This window comes from Rutilus rutilus (assembly GCF_951802725.1).
Source record: "Rutilus rutilus genome assembly, chromosome: 23".
In the NCBI taxonomy this organism is placed as follows: domain Eukaryota; kingdom Metazoa; phylum Chordata; class Actinopteri; order Cypriniformes; family Leuciscidae; genus Rutilus; species Rutilus rutilus.
Window position 1 is genome coordinate 1,065,333 of NC_140233.1, and position 25,025 is coordinate 1,090,357.

The 25,025-nt window shown below is 45.6% G+C and overlaps 2 protein-coding genes across 5 annotated transcripts in view; one reads left to right on the forward strand and one right to left on the reverse strand.

Annotated features, from left to right (window-relative positions):
* Positions 1-20,161, reverse strand: part of LOC311283512 (E3 ubiquitin-protein ligase RNF19B-like) — a 320,725-nt gene extending 300,564 nt beyond the window's left edge. Inside the window, exons 1-5 of one of the 2 annotated variants that reach the window (XM_084397972.1) lie at positions 19,960-20,161; positions 19,456-19,559; positions 6,242-6,391; positions 4,474-4,933; positions 3,662-4,137 (exon numbers count right to left, since the gene is read on the reverse strand). In XM_084397972.1, the coding sequence (XP_084254098.1) occupies positions 3,878-4,137; positions 4,474-4,933; positions 6,242-6,391; positions 19,456-19,559; positions 19,960-20,032 (1,047 nt within the window). In that variant the 5' untranslated portion in view covers positions 20,033-20,161 and the 3' untranslated portion in view covers positions 3,662-3,877. Of the gene's footprint in view, positions 1-3,241; positions 4,934-6,241; positions 6,392-19,455; positions 19,560-19,959 lie in introns of those variants that run through there. The other variant, XM_084397971.1, reaches the window with a different exon arrangement.
* The window catches only part of LOC311283507 (uncharacterized protein), a 31,546-nt gene continuing 24,533 nt past the window's right edge, over positions 18,013-25,025 (forward strand). For all 3 annotated transcript variants that reach the window (XM_084397950.1, XM_084397953.1, XM_084397951.1), the window contains exon 1: positions 18,013-18,120. The gene's annotated coding sequence lies outside the window, so the exon portion shown is untranslated. The remainder of the gene's footprint in view (positions 18,121-25,025) is intronic.

Genomic DNA, 25,025 nt, shown 5'->3' on the forward strand with positions numbered 1-25,025 from the left:
ATATTAGTTTGACGTGTAATAGGCACCAGATTAGTTGGGTTTGCTGTACGGCTATTGAAGGCCTTAGACTTTCTATCATGTAATAGAACAGCAATAGAGAAAGATACAGGCACACTGGGTTCCCGCTTGTTTTGTAAACATTTGAGAAAGTTACTGTTATCAGAGCGGGCACCCGACACATATCACTGAGAGCTGGTATCAGTTGTTTTTGGTTCACCTCGAGCAGAAGGAGGAGGGTGTGGGCCCTGGCGTTGTGGCAGAGGCCGAAGAGCTCTCACAGGAGGAGGGGGAGGGCGAGCTGGGCCCGCAGGCTTTGGTGGTAGTGGTGCCTGTCTTTTTTTAGTTGGTATCTGGGGGCTTGCAGCAAAAGAGTGGGATAGTCTGGTTCCAGCATGCACCAGTTCTTCCATTTTCTGTGAGAAGCAGAGTAGTGGCGTTGCAGGGGAGAGGGAGAAAGTGTCTGGTGAAAGGGGCTGTTGCTCTGGTGTTATAGGAGGCTGTAATATGCTGTCCTGGCTTCCCTGGCTGTTTTCCAGGAAGTCGTCCTTGGGTGCTGAATCTTCAAGCAGTTCTGATATGGCTGTCTGTGGTGAGCTCTGTGGGCAGGGCTCAGCTGAGATTGTGTCCGTGAGCAGAGGTTGTTGTGGCGGAGTGGTGTTATCATGTCCATTTTGCTGCTGAAGTGAAGTCCCGTGGTCATTCATACTGTGTCCAGGTGTGTGTGTGCCATTCAGATTGAGTGGATTGGCACAAACCGCAGAAGGATGATTTAGGGAGAAGTAGATATTGTCCTTTAACACTCTTGAACCAAGTTTGTTTGGGTGATGGCCGTCCCGATGAAACAGTTGTCGTTGACTCCAGAAAAGATTGAAATTGTCAATGAAGTTCACTGCTTTTATATTGCAGGTTTTTTGCAGCCATGTATTTAGCCCAAGCAACCGTGAAAACCTGTTTGTTCCTCTTGCTGGGAGAGGTCCACTGATGAATGTTTGAACTTTCAGTCTTTTAAGTGTTTCAAAAAGTTCATTGAAATCCTTCTTAAGGAGTTCTGACTGCTCTTTATGAATATCATTCTTCCCCACATGTATGATGAGTCGATTTGCAGTCTTATGTTTCATCAGAATGTTCTGAAGTTCCCTGTTTATATCAGAAGTTGTTGCTTGTGGAAGGCAGCACGTAGTTGTATCCCTGTTGCTAATGTTTCTGATTATGGAGTCCCCCACTATCAGAGTCCTGGGCTCGGCTGCGCGCTGAGCTGAGTGCCGCTGTCTGCTCGACCTTGAGCGCCAGTTAGCATCAGTGTTAGCTACTGGCCCATTCAGTCTGTGTTCGATCACATTCATCACATTTGTGGATTCCTCATTTACATTCATTAGTACTTCAAATCTGTTCTCAAGATGTATAGGCGGTGGTAGGAGGCCAGTGTTTGCAATCCTTGTCAGAGCTGTATCTGGGGTAGAGGATGCTACTGCGGTAATATGTGATGCTCGTGACAATCTGATGTCTCGAGTGCCTTTGGGTTTAGCTCCCTGTTTGTGCCATCGATTAGTAAGTCGATCGGCTTGTTTCTCTACCTGTCGAGGAGTACTAGTTTCATGGGACTCACCGGTATGCTGTGGGTGTCCATGACGAAGCTCTGTTGTGTGCTCCGTCTGGTTTGGTGGTCCCGTAAATAACTTTGTTTCTAGAACTGCAATCCTTTGTAAAAGTCTGTGGCAGTTAGTGCAGCAAGTAGATTCCAGAAGAGGCATTTTCTCTTATCCTTGTAGGCAGTTGTGTTTTCCTTTCCCGGTATGTAAGCTGGTCGGGTAAAAGAATTCTCAGTTTTTGTAGTAATCCAAACTTTGTCGTATGAGCACTGTGCTGATTTGCTGAAGTTAAAATTAGGTGATAAAAGGAAATAAAATAAAGGAAATCAAATATAGAAAAAATAGGAGATAAAATGTAAAAGCGATAGAGCAAAGCGCGGAGCAGTAAGCAAGAGCGTCCGAACAGTAGCTGAGCAGGAAGTGTTCTTGTGAGATCACGTCGGCCAATTCATGTTTCTCACGGACACAAACTTGTTAATTCTGATTTTAGTCAGAGGATGTAGGGTTTGCTAATACCTCTCCAGCCGGCCGCCTACTGCTTGCTCGAACTAGAGAGTGTAGTTTAATTTAGCCATTTCCATACAACTTGCTAAATCAGTGATAGACAGAAATCAACAGGTCTCCTGGATAACGTGCCTACTGCTCCGTTCATTCATGTGCCTGTAGTTTGACCTACCTTAACTAAGTTTGCGGTAGCACCAGCCTCCTTAAATATATTAAAATAATGATTTCAGAATACTTCAGAATAAATCAAGATGTAACATTTATTTGCCAGGTAAAAATGTATTATGCCAATTACAGAAGTAAATTATTAAAAGCCAATTCAAAAATACAAAAATTACTCAAAGATGATTCTAAAAGTAAGTAATGTTTTCCTGACAAAGACACACAGTAATACTTGCATGCATTACTGTGGGGGATTCTCCTGGTAAAAGATTCCCAAAGATTGCTCTGTTCCCTCACCTTAAATACCAGACCAGAACAAAAGGGGTTATACAAATGTTGTTTAGAGTTGTTTGGGCCAATCCATGTACCCCAGGGGGGTAGCACATGGTTTCAGGAGAGGAGAAACCAGAGCCAGAGAGGAGAAACAGGATTCTCCTGAGTTCTCAATCTTTCTCATTAAACCAATGACTGCAATGAAATTAAGACCATTTTACCAATCGCACTGCGACACTTAAAATGATACCAAACATGAAAAGGAAAAACAACATATTCACAAGATACACCATATGTGTTATATAGACATTCTTAATGAACTTTCAGTGACTTGAGGAGGGAGAAGAGGAGGGAGAGGGGGGATGAGTTGAAGTCAAACAAGGGGACAAGGAGATAAGTTTGGGCAGGGCAAGGTTTTGTGCTCTGTCTTTGCTATCTGCTGTCCAGGGTGCATTTTATGGCTTTATTGCAGGGTGCGTTTTGTTGTAGCAAGGAAAATCAGTTCTTACAAAAGTTTTAGAGAGAATTTCACATATAATAATGAGCTATTTCATATGCAAAGATGTCAGCCAATCACAGCAGAGGGCGTTTACACTGAAGTCTCAAAGCAGACACACCCCTTCAAACAGAGCGTTCAAATCAGGAAAAATGCCTTTTATTTCTAAATTATGACTATTTTTGATGTAAACATAATACTGTTAGGGGTTAACAGTTTAGGACCCAAGGACCAGATGTTTGAAAGAAGACCCGGAGTCAGAATTATAAAAAATTGAAGAAAAGTTTTACTGAAGATAGTTTGCAGTTTCGTCAGCAGAAGTTCAGCTTCAAGACTCACACAGGAGTTTGTAGGCCGCCCCGCTTACAGTTACACAGATCACAGCAGTTACACACACACACACACACACACACACACACACACACACACACACACACACACACACACACACACACACACACACACACACACACAGCAGTTATACCATTTCCAAGGTCTAAGCTACGGCATTGCTTACAGGTTGAAGGATTCTCATTGGCTAAGAAATAGATAAACAAAGTAATTTTCTACACATACACAGATAGACTGAAGCATATCTCCATAGATTATGCAGCTGACACTTGGACCCTCAGCATACCACAGAAATGTGAAAAAATAACATACAAATGCTAAAGTAGCAAACTTTGAGAAAGAAAATGTATGTCACTGTCAATACTTTTATGTCTGCAGGGAAATTGGCTGTAAATACCCCCCAAAAAATTGTATTTGTATCATTCTTATATATCAGCCTTATGGTTTCTTTCACTGCATAACGGATCTTGACAATGAAAAATACACAATAAGTTTTATACACTTACTTTGGTTTGATATAAAGCAGAAAAGCTAAAATTGCAACAAACATACAACATTTTAAAGTAAATGTGTTTATAATTTGATTCGATGTGCCTGTATTATTGCGATTCGATGTGCCTGTAACATTGTGATTCGATGTGCCTGTATTATTGCGATTCGATGTGCCTGTATTATTGTGATTCGATGTGCCTGTATTATTGCGATTCGATGTGCCTGTATTATTGCGATTCGATGTGCCTGTATTATTGCGATTCGATGTGCCTGTAACATTGTGATTCGATGTGCCTGTAACATTGTGATTCGATGTGCCTGTATTATTGCGATTCGATGTGCCTGTAACATTGTGATTCGATGTGCCTGTAACATTGTGATTCGATGTGCCTGTATTATTGGGATTCGATGTGCCTGTATTATTGCGATTCGATGTGCCTGTATTATTGCGATTCGATGTGCCTGTATTATTGTGATTCGATGTGCCTGTATTATTGGGATTCGATGTGCCTGTATTATTGGGATTCGATGTGCCTGTAACATTGGGATTCGATGTGCCTGTATTATTGGGATTCGATGTGCCTGTATTATTGTGATTCGTCGTGCTTGTAATGTGATTATCTCTCCAAAATGGAAATGAAGTTTGTCGTGGAGCCACACCACCTGAACAGGGAATAAAGTAATCACCTGTCTTCAGACAGTCGGATGTGAGCTTGAGACAGACAAAACAAAACTCTTTCTTACACCGAGAGCACACTATGTTTTTGCATTTCTCTGTGTTGTGGTTAATTAGCATTCCACATGTTGGACAAGCACGAACAGCTGGACATACAATGTTTCCAGCATCTTTTAAAGTAATATTTGCACAATCTCTCAGCAGATCCAGCTCTCTGTTGGTGCAGCCGTCATTGTCACATCTATCAGATCGAGGACGCGGACCTTTCCACTTTCTCAGACACTGCCAGCAGAACTCAAAGGTTTTGCCCTTCTTTGCAGAGCAAACGGTGCATTTCACACTGAGATTAGACAGGTCTGATCTCTCAATCTTCCAGTCACAACCTGGACACTGAAGAGACAGAAAGAGCTTATGCATATAAAATAATGAACAATCCCATACATATTTCCTGTGTATCTGGACTATTGTTCATTACTGGCAGACAGTATAATGGCCTTTTTGCTTGTGTTTTAGGTTTATGTTAGTGAATTTTATAGAAGACAGAAAGGAAAAGTGGTACCTTTATCAGAAAGTATTGATGATAGTTACAGCAGTGCATCAGAAAATGAGGAGGATAGAAGCATTGATTGTTGTGGAAGTCTAAACAGTTTTGTCTAATGTTTTAGACATTTTCACATGCGAGTTCCAAATGAAATATAGTACCACAAGATGAACTGGAATGTTAATCAAGCTTTTTAATAGGGCTGCAACAACTAATCGATCAAATGAATAATAATCGATAATGAAAACCATCAACAACGAATGTCATTATCGATTAGTTGTGTCTGCCCACTGTGCAAACTAAAAACACCTAAAATAGTGGAGGAAAGAGTGAGCAGCAGCTGGACAGGAGCGTGATCCAAGCTGCTCAAAACATGAGAACTCTTTATTTTAAGCTTCAAGATAATGTATTAGCGTAATGTTTAACATGACTTTGACTGGTGCATGTGCTGTTTAATGTGTGAGATATGTTTCCTCAGCGCAAAACTCTCATTTTATGGTTATATCTTTATCTGTAAGTGTTACAAATGCAAGCGAGAGTTTCCATTTCGCATGAAGACTCGTTCTGACATTCTGCATTACACTTCAGACTTTATTTTTTTCAGATAGTGAAAATGCATTTGAATGTGTGTGAAGTTTCAGATGATTTGCCAAAAAGTAATTTACCCTAATAGGACAAAGTCAGTTATTAATATGACAGCACCCTAAAAAAGTTCAAAGGTCAGATGTAGAAAACTAATTTTGGAAAATAATTTTACTGAAATATATGTAAACAATAAAGTAATTATTTTTTTCTAGCTGTGATTACATAATTAGTCCCATTGAGGGTTTAAAGCCATTTCAGAGCGCTCTCCAAAAGCCTTGGCTCCTCCAAACCACATGAACACACACAGCCAAAGCAGATTCAGCAAAGCGCCTCATGAGAGACGGCGTGATGCTCGTTGGCGGTCTACAACTCTGCATAGCCTCATGGAACGTGCTGATGACACGTGATGTCTGCACGAGCAGGTGCACGGAGTTATGGAAATACATAAACTAACAGGCAGGTAGACATCACATTGGACGAAGAATATTTATGCAAAAAGTGTTTATGAATCAAATTGCCTACCCCACATTTATTTAATGAGTACTTAGTAAATGTTAAGGAAGAATACTTACATTATTGATGTCTGCTATCTTTCTAGTAGCGTTGTTGGCAAGTGTTTCTTCAAAGTACTGCTGTTCTTCAGGTGTAAGTTTAGCTAACTTACGGACTTCAGTGTAAGACCACTGTTCTTTACACACAGGGCATCTCAGCTCGGCTTTACCCTGCAAATGATCATAAGAGCAGTGTACTGAATAAAAAAAAAAAATTGATTTAAAGATGATTTTACACAATTTCTCACAATTTTCACATACAAAAGCATTTTAGTGTCTACTCAAAATGCATATTATCCTTGTCTTGAGACTTGGAACAATGACCACTAGAGGCAGAGAGTTTATCTTTAGTAATGTCTTTGGTGTTTTTATCTTGTTTCCTATCTGCCTGTCACTTTGACATTGTTTCGATGTGATGATACTAGGGGTCACACATTAAGAAATCATGTTCATTTCAAATACTAATATCACTGACAACAGTAGTCCTGCCAGGATATTGTCATTTAAAAAGTGAAGTTGCAGCCCTCAACTGATGTTGATGTTGTCATCTTGTGTTTTGGCCTGAAGCTCCACCCTCCACCTATCTACCAATCATGAAGTCAGTAGTGTTTCGGCATCTGGGTTGCCAGCTCTGCTCTAGTTGCCACAGCTGCAGCTACAAACGTGTCGGATAAAAATGTCTAACATTACAAAACCTAAAAGACCTTGTTATGAATCTGAAATACGTCATGACAAAGTCCGAAATAAAACAAGGATTTGTATAGGAGGGGGAGGGGGAGGGGGAGGGGGAGGGGATACACCACTCTACAGTAATTTGAAAGTGATTGCAGTACCAGTTTGGGCCACAATCTTACATACGGTTCCTTTAAAGGCCAATGAGAGTTGGTTTATAGAATTTGCATGCCACTCCCTTATACATAAGGGTATAAAATAAGATGGCTTGTATCCACTTGTATTCAGATTTGTCCATCGGAGCCGAGTGGGTGAACATGCATTACAGCAGTCTCTTCCCAACACTGCCACGGTTCACGTGAATGTGAAAGCAACACAGACTCGGGTGCGCACTTTTTCAGGAAGTAAAGTAACTTGCGCATGTGTTTTAGCTGATTATGATGTATTTAGTTAAATAAACCACATGTAAGGGATGATAGTGTTGATGATTTACCTTGGATGCAAGCGAGAGTGATCCTGTAGTGTATTTGCGCATAGCGCTTTGAATCAGAGCAACAAATTAATGGAAATCCATTGCCTCCTCAAGAGTGCGTTTGCAATCAGCAGATAGCCAAACGCGACACAGTAAACCAGTGTTATTCACTCAGCTGCGCATAATAGCACCAAATTAATAAAAAAAACATAATATATTAAACCACGTTCTGTTTTCTATCATGCACTGTGCACGTTTGCGATGACGTAAGATGCCAAACGCACCAGGGTTCGATAGAATCAAGTTGAGTGTGAAACCCATAGACAGTATATAAACTGGAGACAGCGACCCCATTGGATTTAACGGAGACAAGTGAAGTCAATTAGAAGCACTTCTTCCTGATGGCTGAGCTCGACGACGTAGATGTGATGTGAGCAACCCGTCTGTCTTCTAGTAGCTGTGGCGAGAGAAATCTGAATCATTCCCTTCCGAATCTTGCAGAGACGGAGAGTGTGAGTAGGAGCCGTCCATGAGCTGGAGCAGGAGAAGCTTTATAATTCTCTATGGGCTTCTCTCTTGACTTTATCGGACTTTATGCCTCCGCTTCTCCTCCTGTCTATGCGGTAATTTCCAGAGAGTCACGTGGTTATGACGCAATCGTTAGCCTGTTTTTACTAAAACTGCTTCTACAGGGCCATAACGTAAGATACAAGGTAATGGAGCCTTTTATACATTGTCGTGTTTCTTTAGAAATAAATAATGGACAAATGGAGTCTTTAAACGCCTCAGATGTAAAGTTATTCACTGTCAAAGTGACGCTAAAATGAATGGGAGTCAATGGAATGCTAACAGCAGGTGATGGTCCGCTAATCAATGGCGGCCGCCGAGGGTGGTACGGAAATCGAGCGCTCGATTACCCCCCTGGCGAAATTGGGTCTTGCGAACCCAAAGCGCACGACCGCCCACACCGCAATGACGTCATTTTTGCCGCGCGCACCTTCGTGCGGTGGATAAAGAATCCATTTGTCCATTATTTCTTTCTCAAGAAACACGAAAATGTATAAAAGACTCCATTACCTTGTATCTTACGTTATGGCCCTGTAGAAGCAGTTTTAGTAAAAAATACAGAAGACAGACGGGTTGCTCACGTCACATCTACGTCGTCGAGCTCAGTGTGAGTCTGCGCAGTTGCTCAGCCATCAGGAAGAAGAGCTTCTAATTGACTTCACTTGTCTCCGTTGAAACCTATGGGGTCGCTGTGTCCAGTTTATATACTGTCTATGGCGGAGACTCGTGCTGCGGAGCCAGGCGAAAGTATAAACAAGGAGGTGAAATGTATTTTGAATAGGTGGAGCTTTAAACAACGTTACGATTTACCATGTTCTCTCTTTCACTGCTCTGTGTGCAGGTAAATGTTTTTATCATATAGTGTTTAAAGGTGCATTGCGCAAGTCTCTGAGTTTTTGCAGAACTATGCCTCCTCTGGTGACAAGCGAAACTGCAACACTGCAACTGAACGCGCATGACGTCATGCCCAGTCTCAAATTCCGTCCCGAATCCCTCTTATTTATTTTACTGTACAGGATTATAGAGGCAATCGCAGTGATCGGAGAAGGGCTCATTCAGCCCATCAGGCAATTGTTTAAGCATGTATGGGTTAGAAAAACGGGTATTTTTAACATGAAATGTTGCTTAATGCACCTTTAAGAATTTACTCTGTTCATGTAATTGTATTTTCTGTATTGTTAATAAATATTTGGTACGAACTGTGTTTTATAAAGTACTTAATTAATGGTTTTACTAAAAATATTAGATGTTATTTCCATTAATTTCATACATTTAAGAGTAACATAAAATGGATGATGTAAGCTGTAATCAGTTTTATACAATCACAAACCAAAATTTAAGAAGGAAAAGACAGCAATGAATTGTTTACAAAGTCTGTAATTTTCCTGGAGAGATTATTACATTTCAGATTTTTATTAAATTTTTGTTTACTGTTTTGTTAAGTACACTATAATGTGAATGAGTAATGTTTACTGTGATATTGAGAGCAGCAGAGCTAAAGAGAACAGCTGTGGGTGGAGCTTTAAACATACGATTGACCATCTTCTCTCTCTCACTGCTCTGTGTGCAGAAAAATAAAGTCGGCTGTCATCCACATTTCGAGTGTGTGTGCTAATGAAGGGTGGGACAAACCGGGTTGAATAAAAAGCAAAGGTCACACTTATACACCACAGTTGGCCACATCACCTCAGCTCTATTCGTTCATGTGTATGTGGGGTAACGTGCCGTTGTTTTAATTGGTCAAAACAATCGTACTAAATACATTGAGTGCATTGAAAGTTATGTTTTAACATTACACTGTACATTTGCTCGGTGGCTGGTATGAGACATAAAATATAGTGAATGGAGGAGAAAATGCTGTATTGTCGTGCTGAAAATGCTGTATTACTGTTACTACAAATAAAGCTCTTTCTGATTATGCCATGTTAGCCACTTGACAGAATTGTGTTGTCTCTGAGGTAAAAACATGTAACTCAAGAAAAGAGATTCAAACAATAAAACTAATCGTATCGAGCTATACCAATTATTCAATTTCTGTTGATAAATGTATCCAAACAGTTGCTCACCCATGTAATAAAACACATACTATATTAAAGTGTCTTTGGTGTTTCCATGGTTTCTGAAGTACAATCTGAAATCGAGGGTAATGCGGATATAATGTGATTGACAGGCGACGCAAAATCTGGGCCGTTACACTGGTTAAAACTGCGGTTCTCTTACGAGAGGTTCTCTCGTATTGCGTAAGTAGCTTACGCTGCGGGAAAGTCTCCTTTCTCGAGATACTGAAGCCAAAAAATTATCCTTAATTTTTAATAATCTTGTCAACGCAGTGCGGCAGCCTGCAGACCTAGGGCAGCCTATCGCTGAGCCCTTGGCGTGACGTCACGACCAATGAGCGCGCTTGGCGCGCTTAATGCGTCACAGCCCGTCATTAGGGGTGTGGCTTAGCGTATATAAGCAAGGATCAGAGGCTGCTTCACTGATTTCTGTCTCTTCAGCGAAGCTCTTCGCATCGCTGTCTCTGAGGAAGCCGCCGTCGAAGCAAGCGACCAGCACGCCGAGGATCTCAGCCTGAGGACGCCGGCCGCTTTCGCCGCCTTCAGCCTTCCCTGCCTGCTGTGCTATCCGGCACTATATCCTTTTCCGCTCTGTGTTTGTGTGTTCGCCCCGCGACACACTTGCATCTAAAAGAGCGCGAGGCGTTGTTTCAAATGCCTCGCTCATCCTGTGGCTCGTGCAGAGCCGCGCTCAGCGACGGAGACCGCCACGTGGTGTGCGCTCTCTGCCTGGGCTTCGACTACGCAGCCCGCGCTCTCACCGAGGGCGGCTGCGAACAGTGTGAGGAATTACCGATGTCGACCCTACGGGCTCGACTCGCTAAGTTCGAGGATCCTCCACCTTCTCCGGCCGCCTCTTCCGGGCCACGAAAGAAGAAACGCCACTCTCAAGGGCCGCCTGAACCGGATGCTACAGCTGAGTGCTCGCCGGAACCTCTCCTGCGAGCCTCGCTCTCTCCTTCTCCCCCGCCTTTCACCGACGCGCAGCGGCCGACTTCTGCCCGCACTGCCGTCGCCCTGGGAGATGACGCAGATGACGCCGCTGACAGCTGCTCTCTGCTTGCTTCTGACAGCGAGGATTGGTCGGGCTCTCACCGCTCCGCCTCCTCGACTTTAGAGTCTGGCAGATCCCGTGCCAGTGTCGACGCGGAGCTTCTCCGCCTCCTCACTCAAGCGGTTGAGAGAATGGGACTGGATTGGTCCCCACCGAAGGAGCCTGCGCCCAATCGACTTGACGGGTGTTTTCTGCCTAGCCGCCGCCTAGCGCCTGCCTCTAGGTCAGCACCCTTCCTGCCTGAGCTCCACGCGGAGCTTTCTAAGTCTTGGAATGCGCCCTTCTCCGCCAGACTCCGCTCGCCAGTTTCCTCGGCTCTCTCCCAGGTGGACGGGGCAGCCGAGAAAGGCTACACTGGCATCCCCTCTGTTGAAGAGGCTGTGGCAACGCACCTTTGCCCGCCGTCTGCTAGATCCGCTGTCCGCCGCGCCTTCGCCGCCTCCGGCCAGGCTGCTTCCGCCCTGCACTCGATGGCTGTTCTTCAGATCCTACAAGCCGACCTCCTCCGTGAATTGGACGAGAAGGGCCCAGATCACTCAGCCTTAACGGATCTGCGCAGCGCTACGGACCTTGCGCTCCGTGCTACCAAGACCGCTGCACAAGCCATCAGCAGATCTATGGCCGCGCTCACCGTCATCGACAGGCACCTTTGGTTAACGCTTGCGGATATGAGTGAGTCAGAGCGCTCTGTGTTCCTGAATGCCCCACTCTCGCCCACCGGCCTCTTCGGCCCTGCTGTCAGCGGGATTGTGGACCGCTTCTCTGAAGTGCAGAAGGCGTCGCAGGCTATGCACCTCTTTCTGCCCCGCCGCTCGAGCCCAGCCACAGGACGCTCAAACTCAGCCTCCTGTGCGCAGCTCCACACAGCGCTCGTCTCGGCCACCCAACACTTCGCAGCGACGACAGGGCGGCCGCCCTAGATCGCGCTCGACCAGCCGTCACAGACCGCCGCCCCCTCAGGGTCCGCGGCCCAAGATTACGTTGAAGTCTGAGCCCGCGAAGTCCTCCTAGCATCTACAAGGAGGAAGAGATGGTTGAGTCCCGCTACGGCCGGACCGCCATCAAAGCGCCCAGCTCTGTCAGTCCCCTCTATTCAGGCTACTGCAGCAGCTTACACCGCAGCCAACGAGCCAGTAATACCACTCGCTCGCCTGCACACAAACACCGTTTTTACGGCGACCCAGATAAATCTCAAAAAGAGTATAAGTTCGGGTTTTCCGGCTCCGGCCGAAGGTGTCTTAAGTGTAGAAAATGTGCCCACTCCCATGTGCTCACTGCTTCACACAAACACGGTCCCCATGGTAACGCGCCCAGAGCTCTCTCTCATAAAGCGGACACACGCCGCTCGAGTTTTAAGTGTAGTAAATGTGCCCACAGCTCTGTGCTCACACCTACCCGCTGCTCGCTCTGCCATTCAGTTACCTCGAATTACTACGGCTCAGGCCGAGGGGATATTAAGTGTAGAAAAAGTGCCCACTCCCGTGTGTTCACTGCTTCACACAAACACGGTTCCCATGGCAACGCGCTCAGAGCGCTCACTCATAAAGCGGAAACACGCCGCTCGAGTACTAAGTGTAGTAAATGTGCCCACAACTCTGTGCTCACACCTACCCGCTGCTCGCTCTGCCATACGGTTACCCCGGGTTACAGACCCTCTAAAGCTCCAAAACACTGGCCGTGTTATAAGTGTAAACCCTGCGCCCGCTCACGAGCACGCGCACTCACTTTCAGACACTATAACCCCCACGCCAGGGGTGTTTGACAGCAAAACGCGCTCCATCCTCCGGGACCGAGCTACTGAACGCTGTACAACCGGCCAATACTGTTTATCAGCCCCTGTGTTCGAGCACCGGCGGCGCGTGCGCCGCCCCATCCTCTCTGATACAGGTTCCCCATTCCACGCTGCACGGCGATCTGAACCCAGAGACCATTCGACCCCTAGCTATGCATGCAAAAGCATGGGAAGCTATTCAGGGCGCGTCAGAATGGGTGTTGAACACTATAAAACACGGCTATTCGCTTCAATTCGCTCGTCGCCCCCCGCGCTTTCTAGCGCAGACGGAGACGAAAGTGAGTTTGGAAGCAGCGCACCTGCTTCAAGCAGAAATAGCAAAGCTGCTGCGCAAAGGGGCCATAGAACAGGTTCATCCTTCCCTGAGCGAGTCGGGCTTTTACAGCCGTTACTTCCTCGTTCCCAAGAAGGACGGAGCGTTAAGACTTATTTTAGATCTGAGACATCTGAACAAAGCCCTCATGAGACGGCCGTTCAAGATGATTACAACCAGACAGATCCTTGCGCAGATCCGCCCAGGAGACTGGTTTATCTCTCTCGATCTGAAAGACGCGTATTTCCAGATCCAGATAACTCCCCGTCACAGGCCATTCTTGAGATTCGCCTTCGACGGTCGAGTATATCAATACACAGTCCTGCCGTTCGGCCTGTCTTTAGCACCCCGTACATTTACGAAATGCATGGACACGGCTCTCGCTCCCCTGAGAAGACAGGGTATGCGAATACTGAACTATCTGGACGATTGGCTTGTTCTAGCGCAGTCAGAGAGAGAACTTGTGTCTCACAGAACAGCGCTTCTCAGCCATCTGGAAGATCTGGGTCTCTCGGTCAATTGGACCAAGAGCTCGCTCTCACCCCGTCAGTCAATTTCCTTTCTTGGAATAGAACTGGACTCGGTGGCTATGACGGCCAGATTGTCGGAGCAGCGCGCGCGCCGCGTCCGTCTCCTCGCCGCATCCTTCAAAAAAGGCAGCCGGGTTCCGCTGAAAGCATTCCAGCGTATCCTGGGGCATATGGCCTCAGCTGCGGCAGTGCTTCAGCTGGGCTTACTGCGCATGCGCCCGCTTCAACGCTGGCTGAGAGCGCGCGTGCCCCTTCGAGCCTGGGCGGCCGGCGGCTCGCTAATCAGAGTGACTCAGGGCTGCGTTTCAGCCCTACAGCCCTGGCTAGCAGCCGAATAGTATCACACAGGAGTGATTATGGGAGTGATCTCACACCGGAAAGTTGTCTCGACAGATGCTTCCAACCTAGGTTGGGGAGCGCTCTTCGAAGGCAGACCGGTCTGTGGCCGCTGGTCAGACCAGGAGAATCTCCTACACATAAACTGTCTAGAGATGCTCGCGGTCGAGAAAGTGCTCAAACACTTCCTCCCATTCCTCCATGGTCACCATGTTCTAGTCCGCACGGACAATACATCGGTGGTGGCCTATGTGAATCGCCAGGGCGGTGTCAGATCAAAGACGCTCTGCGCCCTGGCGGAACGCCTCCTCGTGTGGGCTCAGCACTCTCTGCGCTCGCTGAGAGCAGCGCATGTGCCTGGCCACCTGAACGAGGGCCCCGACAGACTGTCCAGGGACAACGTTCCCCCTGGGGAGTGGTCGCTACACCCCCAAACAGTCCAGTCACTGTGGCGCCGTTTCGGCAAAGCGAAAGTTGACCTTTTTGCGTCAAAAGACAACGCTCACTGCCCAGAGTTCTTCTCAAAGAACGAGGACGCGCTGGCCCAGACCTGGCGGCCCGCTATACGCTTTTCCCCCGGTCTCTCTGCTGCCTCAGGTCATCAAGAGAGTCAGGGAAGCGCGCCACACAGTGCTCCTCATAGCCCCGTACTGGGAGAACCAAGCTTGGTTCCCGGAACTGATACAATTGGCAGATTCAGCCCCCTGGCCGATTCCGGTGCGGAGAGACCTTCTCTCTCAAGCCCGCGGCTCGATCTGGCATCCCCATCCAGAGCGCTGGTCTCTGCATGCGTGGAGCCTCAACCATTACACACTGATCTGCCAGAAGGGGTCATGAACACGATCATACAATCCAGAGCTCCCTCTATGAGGCGGCTCTACACGTCTAAATGGTCGGTGTTTAACAGATGGTGCACTGCCAAGGGGCTCGATCCACAGACACGTGGGGTATCGCAAGTATTGTGCTTCCTTCAAGAGCTGTTGGACGCGGGCAGGTCCCCCTCCACGCTCAAAGTTTATGTCGCGGCCATTTCAGCGTTCTCTGTCTCAGAGCTGGGCCGCGCATTAGGAAGGAACGAGTTCGTCACCCGCTTCCTTAGAGGAGCTAGGAGGATGAACCCCCCGCGACCCCCCTCGGTTCCTATGTGGGATCTTTCACTGGTCTTGGAAGCCCTGAAAGCGCATCCCTTTGAACCCGTGGAAACTGTGGATATGAAATACCTCACGCTCAAAACCGTTTTTCTGATAGCGCTGTCTTCAGTCAAACGAGTGGGAGACCTTCACGTGTTATCTGTTAACGCCGCGTGCCTCGAGTTCGGACCCAATGACTCTAAAGTCATTCTCAGACCGAGGCATGAATACGTTCCCAAAATTTTGGGCACTCCCTTCAGAGCGCAGGTCATTTCCCTTTCAGCCCTGCCGAATTCTGGCAGCGAGGCAGATAGTAATCTCCTCTGCCCGGTCAGAGCGTTGAGAAACTATATTTCGCGCTCCGCCGCCTTCAGGCGCTCGTTTGTTTCATTTGGTGGGCGCACCAAGGGTCTCGCCGCCTCGAAACACACCCTGTCCAGATGGATAGTGGACGCTATTGCTGCTGCTTATGCGTCTAAAGACCTGCAGTGCCCACTGGGCATTCGAGCGCACTCCACCAGAGGCATGGCCTCATCGTGGGCATGGTCCAGCGGGATTCCCATTCATGACATTTGTGCAGCGGCAGGCTGGGCCTCCCACTCCACATTTGTTAGGTTTTACAACCTGGAAGTCCCCGCCTTGCAGGCGAAAGTGTTATCAGTCTAAGTCTCGCGTAGCCAGCCCACTGTCTGTGCGCGGGCTACGTTGTGTGATTTAGCTCTACTGGTTGAGCTGCACTACGTAGGGAAGTGTCAGTTCGGACTGGCTGTGCCGCTCCGTGCCCCCATAGTATGTGCTTGTGTACTGCGCTAGCCCTCTGTTGGCCGCCCGGCTCCGCTATCACGTTCCCCGGGCTCTCCCTGGGACTCATTCAGTGGATGCTGGGCACGCGCACGGCGTTGACAAGGGAGTTCCCGCAGCGTAAGCTACTTACGCAATACGAGAGAACCTCTCGTAAGAGAACGTACTCGGTTACTAAACGTAACCTCTGTTCTCTCTAGAGAGGGAACGAGTATTGCGTAACCCGCCGTGCTCGCGCCACGAGCTCATTCGCTTCATGCGACAGAAACCAGTGAAGCAGCCTCTGAGCCTTGCTTATATACGCTAAGCCACACCCCTAATGACGGGCTGTGACGCATTAAGCGCGCCAAGCGCGCTCATTGGTCGTGACGTCACGCCAAGGACTCAGCGATAGGCTGCTGCAGTTGCCGCAGGGCAGCCAATGGGCACGCGAGTCGCCTGCCCTAGGTCTGCAGGCTGCCGTACTGCGTTGACAAGATTATTAAAAATTAAGGATAATTTTTTGGCTTCAGTATCTCGAGAAAGGAGACTTTGCCGCAGCGTAAGCAACTTACGCAATACTCATTCCCTCTCTAGAGAGAACAGAGGTTACGTTTAGTAACCGAGTACGATTTCTCTTTATTTAAACATTGTTGGAACATTTGGGATAATGCAAGTAGAAAAGTGAACAAAATCTAACATTGTTCTAGTGGTTTATTTATATAATGTAAAAATCGTACATATTGTGCTTTAACTTCGATAGGTAGGGCCTACAACAAAAGGCATTGTAACCGTCTTTTAGTGTTTTTTTTTTTTGTAATATTTTTTAATCAATCATTTGTTGGTAAAGGATGAGAGACCTGAAGAGCCAGATGATTTTTGTCAAAGAGATGTGGCTCACTGTCACGCAGTGGCTGTAGTAGGCTAACACACAAGATGAAGATCCAAGACTTTTAATAGTTTCCTCCAAGGTTATTTTTGTAAACGAAAACTGAAACTAAGTCTAAGACTAAAACTATTGGTCAAAAACATTTTCGTAAACTGAAATAAAATGAAAAATAACAAAATAAATAATCGTTTTCGTAATTAATAAACTCTTTACTGTGGCGAAAAATCTGACCAGTGTCTGTTTATGGAAATGCCTGTATATGGATCTTCATCCACGTGACATGAAGTTAATAATAGCTGAGGCAATTAACCGCTGATTTTTTTTCATAACTTTTACTGTTAAGTTGCATTTATTTGGTTCTTTGTTCAATCTCAAAATTTTATTTTTTATTATGATGTCTGCACAAGAGTTAACTGTAATCTGTGCAAACATTTAACTTTGCTTAAATAAAACGTCTTGCTTTGGTCTACACTGGAAGTGTTCTGTTTGCTCTGCTAAACTATATAAAAACTAAATAGAAATGTGTTCACAAAATAAAAACTAAACTAAAACTAACATAACCATTAATTAAACTAACTAAAAAGAAATTTAAAGCAAAATTGAGAAATTTATTAAAATAAAAAATAACTTAAAATGCAAAACTATAATAACCTTGGTTTCCACAGGTATTTCCAATGATAGGTAACAAAACCATAACACTGATGAGACCCGAACAAACAGAACTGAACACAAGGGAATTTAAATACAAAGGAAAATGAGGATGATTAAATACATACACCAGAGCTGAATAACAAATCTCATTAGTGTCCATGCAACAGATTAGACAGTGGAAAACTAACATAAATCCAAACAAAGGGAATCTGTGACACTCAAAGTCATTCGACCAGTGTGCTATAGACTCACTTCTTGTATTGAGATTGAAAGAAGCTTTAAGTTTAATTAATAGTAAGATTTCTTCTAAATAAATTGCAGAAAATGGGTTGATACATATTTTGAATAGGCCTATATAGGACCACTTATGGCGGTGGCCGTGGTCACCCTTGGTCTAAGCTTGGCCACCCCTCTCACAACTGCTGTTTCTGTCTCTTTTTTTATAGACAAAAATTGCGTTTTTTAAAACGCTGAACCGCCTCTTTAAGACCACAAAAACCGTGAGACTCTTCAGACGCACACCCCAACTTCACCTCAGCGCCAGGCGCAGGTCAAACGAGTGCGGAAATGTGCAAATGAGCTTCAGCAGAACATCAGACAGTGATATGCACATATGAGTCAATCTTTCTCAACTGGTGGGTTGCAAGACCGCTTTAAGTAAGTCGAATAGTGTGCAGTCAACAACAAACGTAATTCTCTTTTTTTTCTGATGCTACTTTTATTTAAGAAGTGTGTGAAAGCGTGTGCCACTTTTGTCAGATGCTGAGAAAAGCGCGTTGTCCTTATTCAGTTAGCTATCTTCGGTAAGATGAGATATTGTCAGGCCAAATGTCAGTGAAACTAACTCACTTTCCTGTCATACGGCTGACAGCCGTTACTGTGCTTGCGGTAAGAACATCGCGCGCAAACGCGGCGCGCTCTAGCCGTAGCTCTCGTCAATCAACTCATGAATCAAAAAGGCGATTAAAGCTGTCAAAACTGCATCCTGTATTTGTTATATATGCGTCACATGTGTCTGGATTAAAATATTCTGCTATGTGAGATCACAATATAAGGCACAAACTGATATGTAATGTTTTAATGTCCAAATAAATGTGAGCACTGTGCATTTGTACTAGAAGATAGACATTCATTTTGCGTTCATTTGTAAAGGACAAACAAAAATGGATAATTTTTAATAAAATAAAATTTACATTCTGGCAACATTACATTATGAAAAACATAACATTTTACATGGCGATTCAAAAGAGAACTTTCGTTTTCCTTTTTAATTTAGGTCTGATAGAACTGTTGCAATTATTCATTTTGACAACTAATATTAGAAAGTTAAACATTTTTTTGACAAACTCAGAATTGGTTGAAGAGTTCATTGATTATATAAAACTCATTGAAGGGTTGAATAATCTTTGGACTACAGTATTTATCTGCATGTTATCTCATCCATGAAGATGCAACAATGTAGAGCAAGCTATTGGAGATTTAGAGAACCAGAACCAAGCTAACTGAGCAAGTTGAACTTTAGCTATAGTGTGTGCCCTTTTATTACTATTTAATTCATTTTAATATGAGGTGGTGGGTAATAATGAAAAAATATAAAATTCACTCAGTATTCCATGATTCCTAACTCACTACTATCTCAATTACAATTAAGTACAAATGAACTTTATTCAGTTGTGTAGGCACTAAAACAGTCCAATACATTATAGTCACATTATTTTTTATGATAAAATAATTAAGATTTCTGTGCCACCCCAGACTGGTTGCTGGCCCTTGCCTGGCCTTGAAAAAATCCTGACTCCGACATAAACACAGATTTATTTTGCTAAATGATACTGTTACCAAACTTATCTAGATACTCATCTTAACATGACTTATATTTATGGTAAAAACATGTACTTATATGTATGTACCAAAACTCAAGCACACCAAACGTTATAATCACTCCGAATCCTCGTACTTTTTGATAAAACTGGTCAGATAAAGTACACTTACATCAGTCAGCTGTACTCTGCAGTAGTCAGTCAGTGTCTGTGGACCAGTGATGTGACCACAGGATAATCGAGCTCTTAAAACATCTGGATCATCATCATATGGATCTGAAGTGGAAATTACATGTCTTAAACACTGCCAACATTTAGTCTTATGTCAGGTTTGTTCTCGATTTAGTGACGTAAACACACCTGTGGTTTGGGAATAGGCTTGCATAAATTGTAAAAATAGCAAAGAATGGACAAAGAAGGTTTTTTTTTTTTTTTTTTTTTTACTGAATATTTGACTTTAGTTGTAGGCCTATGGAAAAAGAATCCAGCAGTTCATAAAAAAGCTCACAAAGCTTTTGAAAGCTGAAAATAAATAATAGCCTAATCGTCTGCCAGTAACTAGGTGTAGATGAAAATGCCATTCTGCAATGAAACAATTCAGGCCCAAATTAGAGATACATTAAAACATGACATTATGTTTGCAAGCTGTAGAAAACAGACATGATAACAAACTTACCAATATCGCAACATTTTTTGACTAATATAATGTCATTCTCCAATCCATCATATCGCTTCTCTTGACTGGACATGATAAGTTTATCAAACTAAAAAACTTTTCATGTGCACAATTAGCCTACTTGTCGCATCTAGCAGGTTTCTCTCTCTCTCTCTCTCTCTCTCTCTCTCTCTCTCTCTCTCTCTCTTGCTCTCTCTCGGATACTGTAAGGCTCGGGTCCTACCAATAATAACCAACTGCAGAACCATACGTCATAACAGTGTGAGGACGACAGCTCCATGTGGCAAGCCGTTTTAACATTTAATCATTTAAACCGACTAGTCTCTATTTTCATGCTACTAGTACTTATTTTTTAGATACTAGTGCTTATTCATTAGATACTTCTACCTATTTATTAGATACTAGTATTTATTCCAAATGTTACTAGTAAGATTTTTTATTTTACTAGTCACAACTGCTTTTTTACTCGTCTTATGTTATGACTAGTCAGAACGGCCACTGGAGAGTTCAATTAAAAATCTTACTAGTAAAATAAAAAATCTTACTATTAACATTTGGAATAAATACTAGTATCTAATAAAAAATAACTAGTATCTAATGAATAAGTACTAGTAGCTAATGAATAAGTACTAGTACTTAATGGAATAGATACTAGTATCTAAAAAATAAGTACTAGTAGCATGAAAATAGAGACTAGTCGGTTTAAATGATTAAATGTTAAAACGGCTTGCCATATGCTCCAGCCTGACAGTCTGATGCCGGAAGTGGGCGGAGTTCATGTTTAACACGGTAGAACAAGGAAAAGAAGGAGAGAAGAAGCTAAAAATAAGTTATATCTTTGTTGGATACAACATACTTAACGTTACGCTTATACAAAACGGCTCTAAGTATTTTGTAAGTTAATATTCAACAATACTGTAACATCTCTCAAACAAGCCAGAGTTCAGTTAACTTGTTTATTCACCAAAAGCACAACGTGCAGGCATTAGAACACAGCGGGCGTGTATCGCCCAGACAGAAAAAGAGGACGAACTTCCTCAACTCAAACACTATATCCCCCCGGGCGTCCGCCCCTCTCTCCAGGCTGCCAAACAACAGCGCACCCGGGGTTACACACAGCTGATTGACCGCTGTGGACCCAAAACCAGCTCTCCCGGTTCCAGGTGGCGGCCCTTGTGATGTAGATTGTAGTTTCTACGTTGTCTCGCCCCTGCGCTCTGCAGCTGCACACGTGCAAAGTCGTGGGCTTTCTCTAGGCGGTCCTGAAGTCTCCTGGCATACTCTCGTCCTGGGGGCACAGCTGGGGTGTCAGGGGGGAGGCCAAAGGCCATTGCTGGTGGGGTGCGGAGCTCTCTACCCAGCATGAGCAGGGCTGGCGTGCAGGCCGTGGATTCTTGGACAGCGGACCGACAGGCCATCAGCACAAGCGGGAGGTGCTTGTCCCAGTCGCGTTGGTGTTTAGCGGTGATGATGGCCAGCTGCTGGATCAGGGTCCTGTTGAAGCGTTCTAATAAGCCATCGCTCTGTGGTGTAGGGGGGTGGTGCAAGTTTTGTTTATGCCCAGTCTGTGACACAGGTCAGTGAATACTCGTGACTCAAAGTTTCACCCTTGGTCGCTGTGTATGGTTTGGGGCGTACCAAAACGGCAGACCATGCCCTCCAGTAGGGCTTCAGCCACTGTCTCTGCCTCCTGGTCAGGGAGGGCATAAACCTCGGGCCACTTGGTGAAGTAGTCCATGACTGACAGCACATACCTGTTCCCGCTGTCAGTCAAGTCAAGTCAAGTCATCTTCATTTATATAGCGCTCTTAACAACGTAGATTGTTTCAAAGCAGCTTCACAGAGATAAGCGTATAATTTAAGGTAACAGATATTGTTTTGGCTTTATAGCAGAGTTAAGTTATTTTCCATCTAAAGTTAGTTTTGATTGATTTGCTTCCGTCGCAACGATCATTTGTTATTAAATTAGGGGCCGCTAAGACGACACCATTCTCTCTACACAGACTTTAAACGCGAACCTGTGAGAAACGCTGATGGCGTTCACATGCGCATTTAGAATGGGTTCTATAGTTATGTGCGTTTGAAAATACGCAGGTTTGGAATTCCCGACAAGCAAAGCCTAAACAAAGTACTTGTCTTTCCTTATAAATTTTGATAAAGAATTTTATTTTATTTTTTTGCTTTGGGGTAGGAACGCGAAACAAATTTTCCCGACAACGCCTTATCTGTATAGTGGTAGAGGGATCCTCCATAGGGAGAGACTAGTTGGCACTTCAGCACTGCGTTGTCATCGGTCCAGGCGAAGGTCCTTCGTCAGATCTGGATACGGCCTGGCTCCGGCAGGCTGCAGGAAAACCTCGGGATAAACACAGACACTAAAATTAGCGTAGATGCCATTCTTCTCATGATGTAACGAGTACATCAGGAGTTATGGGAAGTGTTCCCGGTTCCGGCTGACCTAATCTATGCAGCCTAACATTAAATTATAGAAGTCTATAATGTATTATGTGAAAGCTAGGTCAAAGAGATGTGTTTTTAGTCTAGCTTTGAACTGACAGAGTGTGTCTGCTTCCCGGACAATGGTAGGAAGACTGTTCCAGAGTTTTGGTGCTAAATAGGAAAAGGATCTACCGCCAGCAGTCGATTTTGATATTCTAGGTATTAGTAACTGGCCGGAATTTTGAGATCGCAATAGACGTGACGGACTATAATGCGTTAAGAGCTCACTCAAGTACTGCGGAGCTAAACCATTTAGTGCTTTGTAAGTAATCAGCAATATTTTAAAATTGATGCGATGTTTAATAGGGAGCCAATGCAGTTTTGACAGAACTGGGCTAATATGGTCATTCTTCCTGGTTCTGGTAAGAACTCGAGCTGCTGCGTTTTGAACCAGCTGTAGTTTGTTTATTAAGCGTGCAGGGCAACCACCCAGTAGAGCATTACAATAATCTAGCCTTGAGGTCATGAACGCATGAACTAATTGTTCCGCATTTGTCAATGAGAGCATATGGCGTAATTTAGATATATTTTTAAGATGGAAAAATGCAGTTTTACAGATACTAGACACGTGACTTTCAAATGAAAGATTGGTATCATTGGTCAGTGACCGGAAGTGGACCGACTATATCCACCCCTACTCTTTCCATGGGTGCGCCGAAAGGGAACTGTTGGAGCTGGGCGTGGGACTGTTCGGAGGGGCACTTCTTTGCCGTGCAGCTGTCGCACCGCCTGCAAAAGTCCTCTACGTCCCTCCTGAATTGCCCCCAGTAGAAGCTCTGTCATAGGCGACGGAGAGTTTTGGTGACCCCGAAGTGACCGGCCCCCGTGGCCCCATGCACTGCCTTCAGCACGGTCAGTCTCTCTGCTCTGGGGACCACCAACTGCCACCTCAGCTCTCCCGTCGCTGGATCCTTCCAGGCCCGCTGTAGCACCCCATCGGTGAGCCGCAGGGCCTGGAACTTTGCCCACAGCCCTTTTGTCGCTGTGGAGAGCGGTGCCACCTCCTCCCATGGTGGCCGTGTCTGCACCCACTGGAGCACTGGCTGTATGTCCGTGTCGGCCTCCTGCTGTTGTCTCCACTGCGTTGCTGAAATCTCGGTAAGCTCGCGGCACACAGCCACCTCGGCCCGGCTGACGATGGCTGCCTCCTGACCCTGTAAGTTCCTTGTCTCGTGTCTCCCTCCGATCGCATTGGCGGCATCCTTCCTCAGCACAGGGTCTGCGGGACAGGGCGTCGGCATTGGAGTGGCGGGCTCCCGCTCTATGCACCACTTTAAAGTCATAGGACTGTAGCTCCTACATCCAGCGTGCTACCTGGCCCTCCGGCTCTTTAAAGGACATGAGCCACTGGAGGGCAGAGTGGTCCATCCTGACGGTGAACGGTAGCCCACAAAGGTAGTATTTGAAATGTCGAATGGACAATAACACAGCTAGGAATTCTCTGCATGTGACACAGTAGCGGCGTTCGTGCTTATTAAAAGTCTTACTGTAATACGCTACCACTCTCTCACCCTCTGGGCTTAGCTGTGCTAGCACCCCTCCCACTCCCTGGCCACTCGCGTCACAGTCCAAGATGAACGGGAGGGAGAGGTCAGCCGGAGCCAACACGGGAGCCTCTCCCAGCGCCTTCTGTAGCGAGGTGAACGCTGTTTGACACTCACTGGTCCACCCAAAGTCCTGGTCTTTGTGTAGTAGCCTGAACAGCGGTGCCGCCACACAGGAGAACCCCCTCACGAACCTCCGGTAATGGGAGGCTAAGCCCAAGAAGCTTTTCAGCTGTTGCTGGTCCGCTGGTTGCTTTCATCCATTGTGCCGATGCCATCTCTGCCCAGCCTGTGCCCCAGAAATGACACCTCTCTCTGCATGAAGTGGCACTTTTCTGGGTGGAGTTTGAGACCCGCTGCTGCTATACGTTCCAAAACATGCCACAGGAACTGGAGAGCTGCCTGGAAAGTGGGGCCGTGGGCGAGAATGTCATCCAGGTACACCACACACTCACACCGAGGGACACCTGACAGCACTTTGTCCATCAGTCTTTCAAAGGAGGCTGGTGAATTGCAAAGGCCAAATGGGAGAACTTTGAACTGCCAGAGGCCATAGCTTGTGCAGAACGCTGTTTTTGGTTTGGCAGAGGGCGAGAGAGGTACCTGCCAGTATCCAGATCTCAGGTCCAGTGACGTGAAACAGGCTGACCCCGCTACCTGGTCCAGGGCTTCATCAACCCGTGGCAGAGGGTAGGAGTCCTTCCTTGTCACCCCATTGAGCCGTCTGGAGTCCACGCAGAACCTCCACTGACCGTTCTTTTTTGGGACCATGACAACAGGGTCGGCCCACGGGCTGTCAGACGGCTCCACAATGCCTGCCTGTTGCATCTCCCACAACACCTGGTCTGCTGCTTCCTGGCGTGCCAGTGGGAGGCGACATAGGCATAACTTGATAGGCGGGCTGTCGCCCGTATCTATGTCATGCTGCATTAGGTGTGTGCGCCCCACGTCACCTTCTTTAAATGCGAAAATGTCCTTGAAATGTAGCAATAGTTGCCACAATTCTTCCCTCTGTTGGGGGTC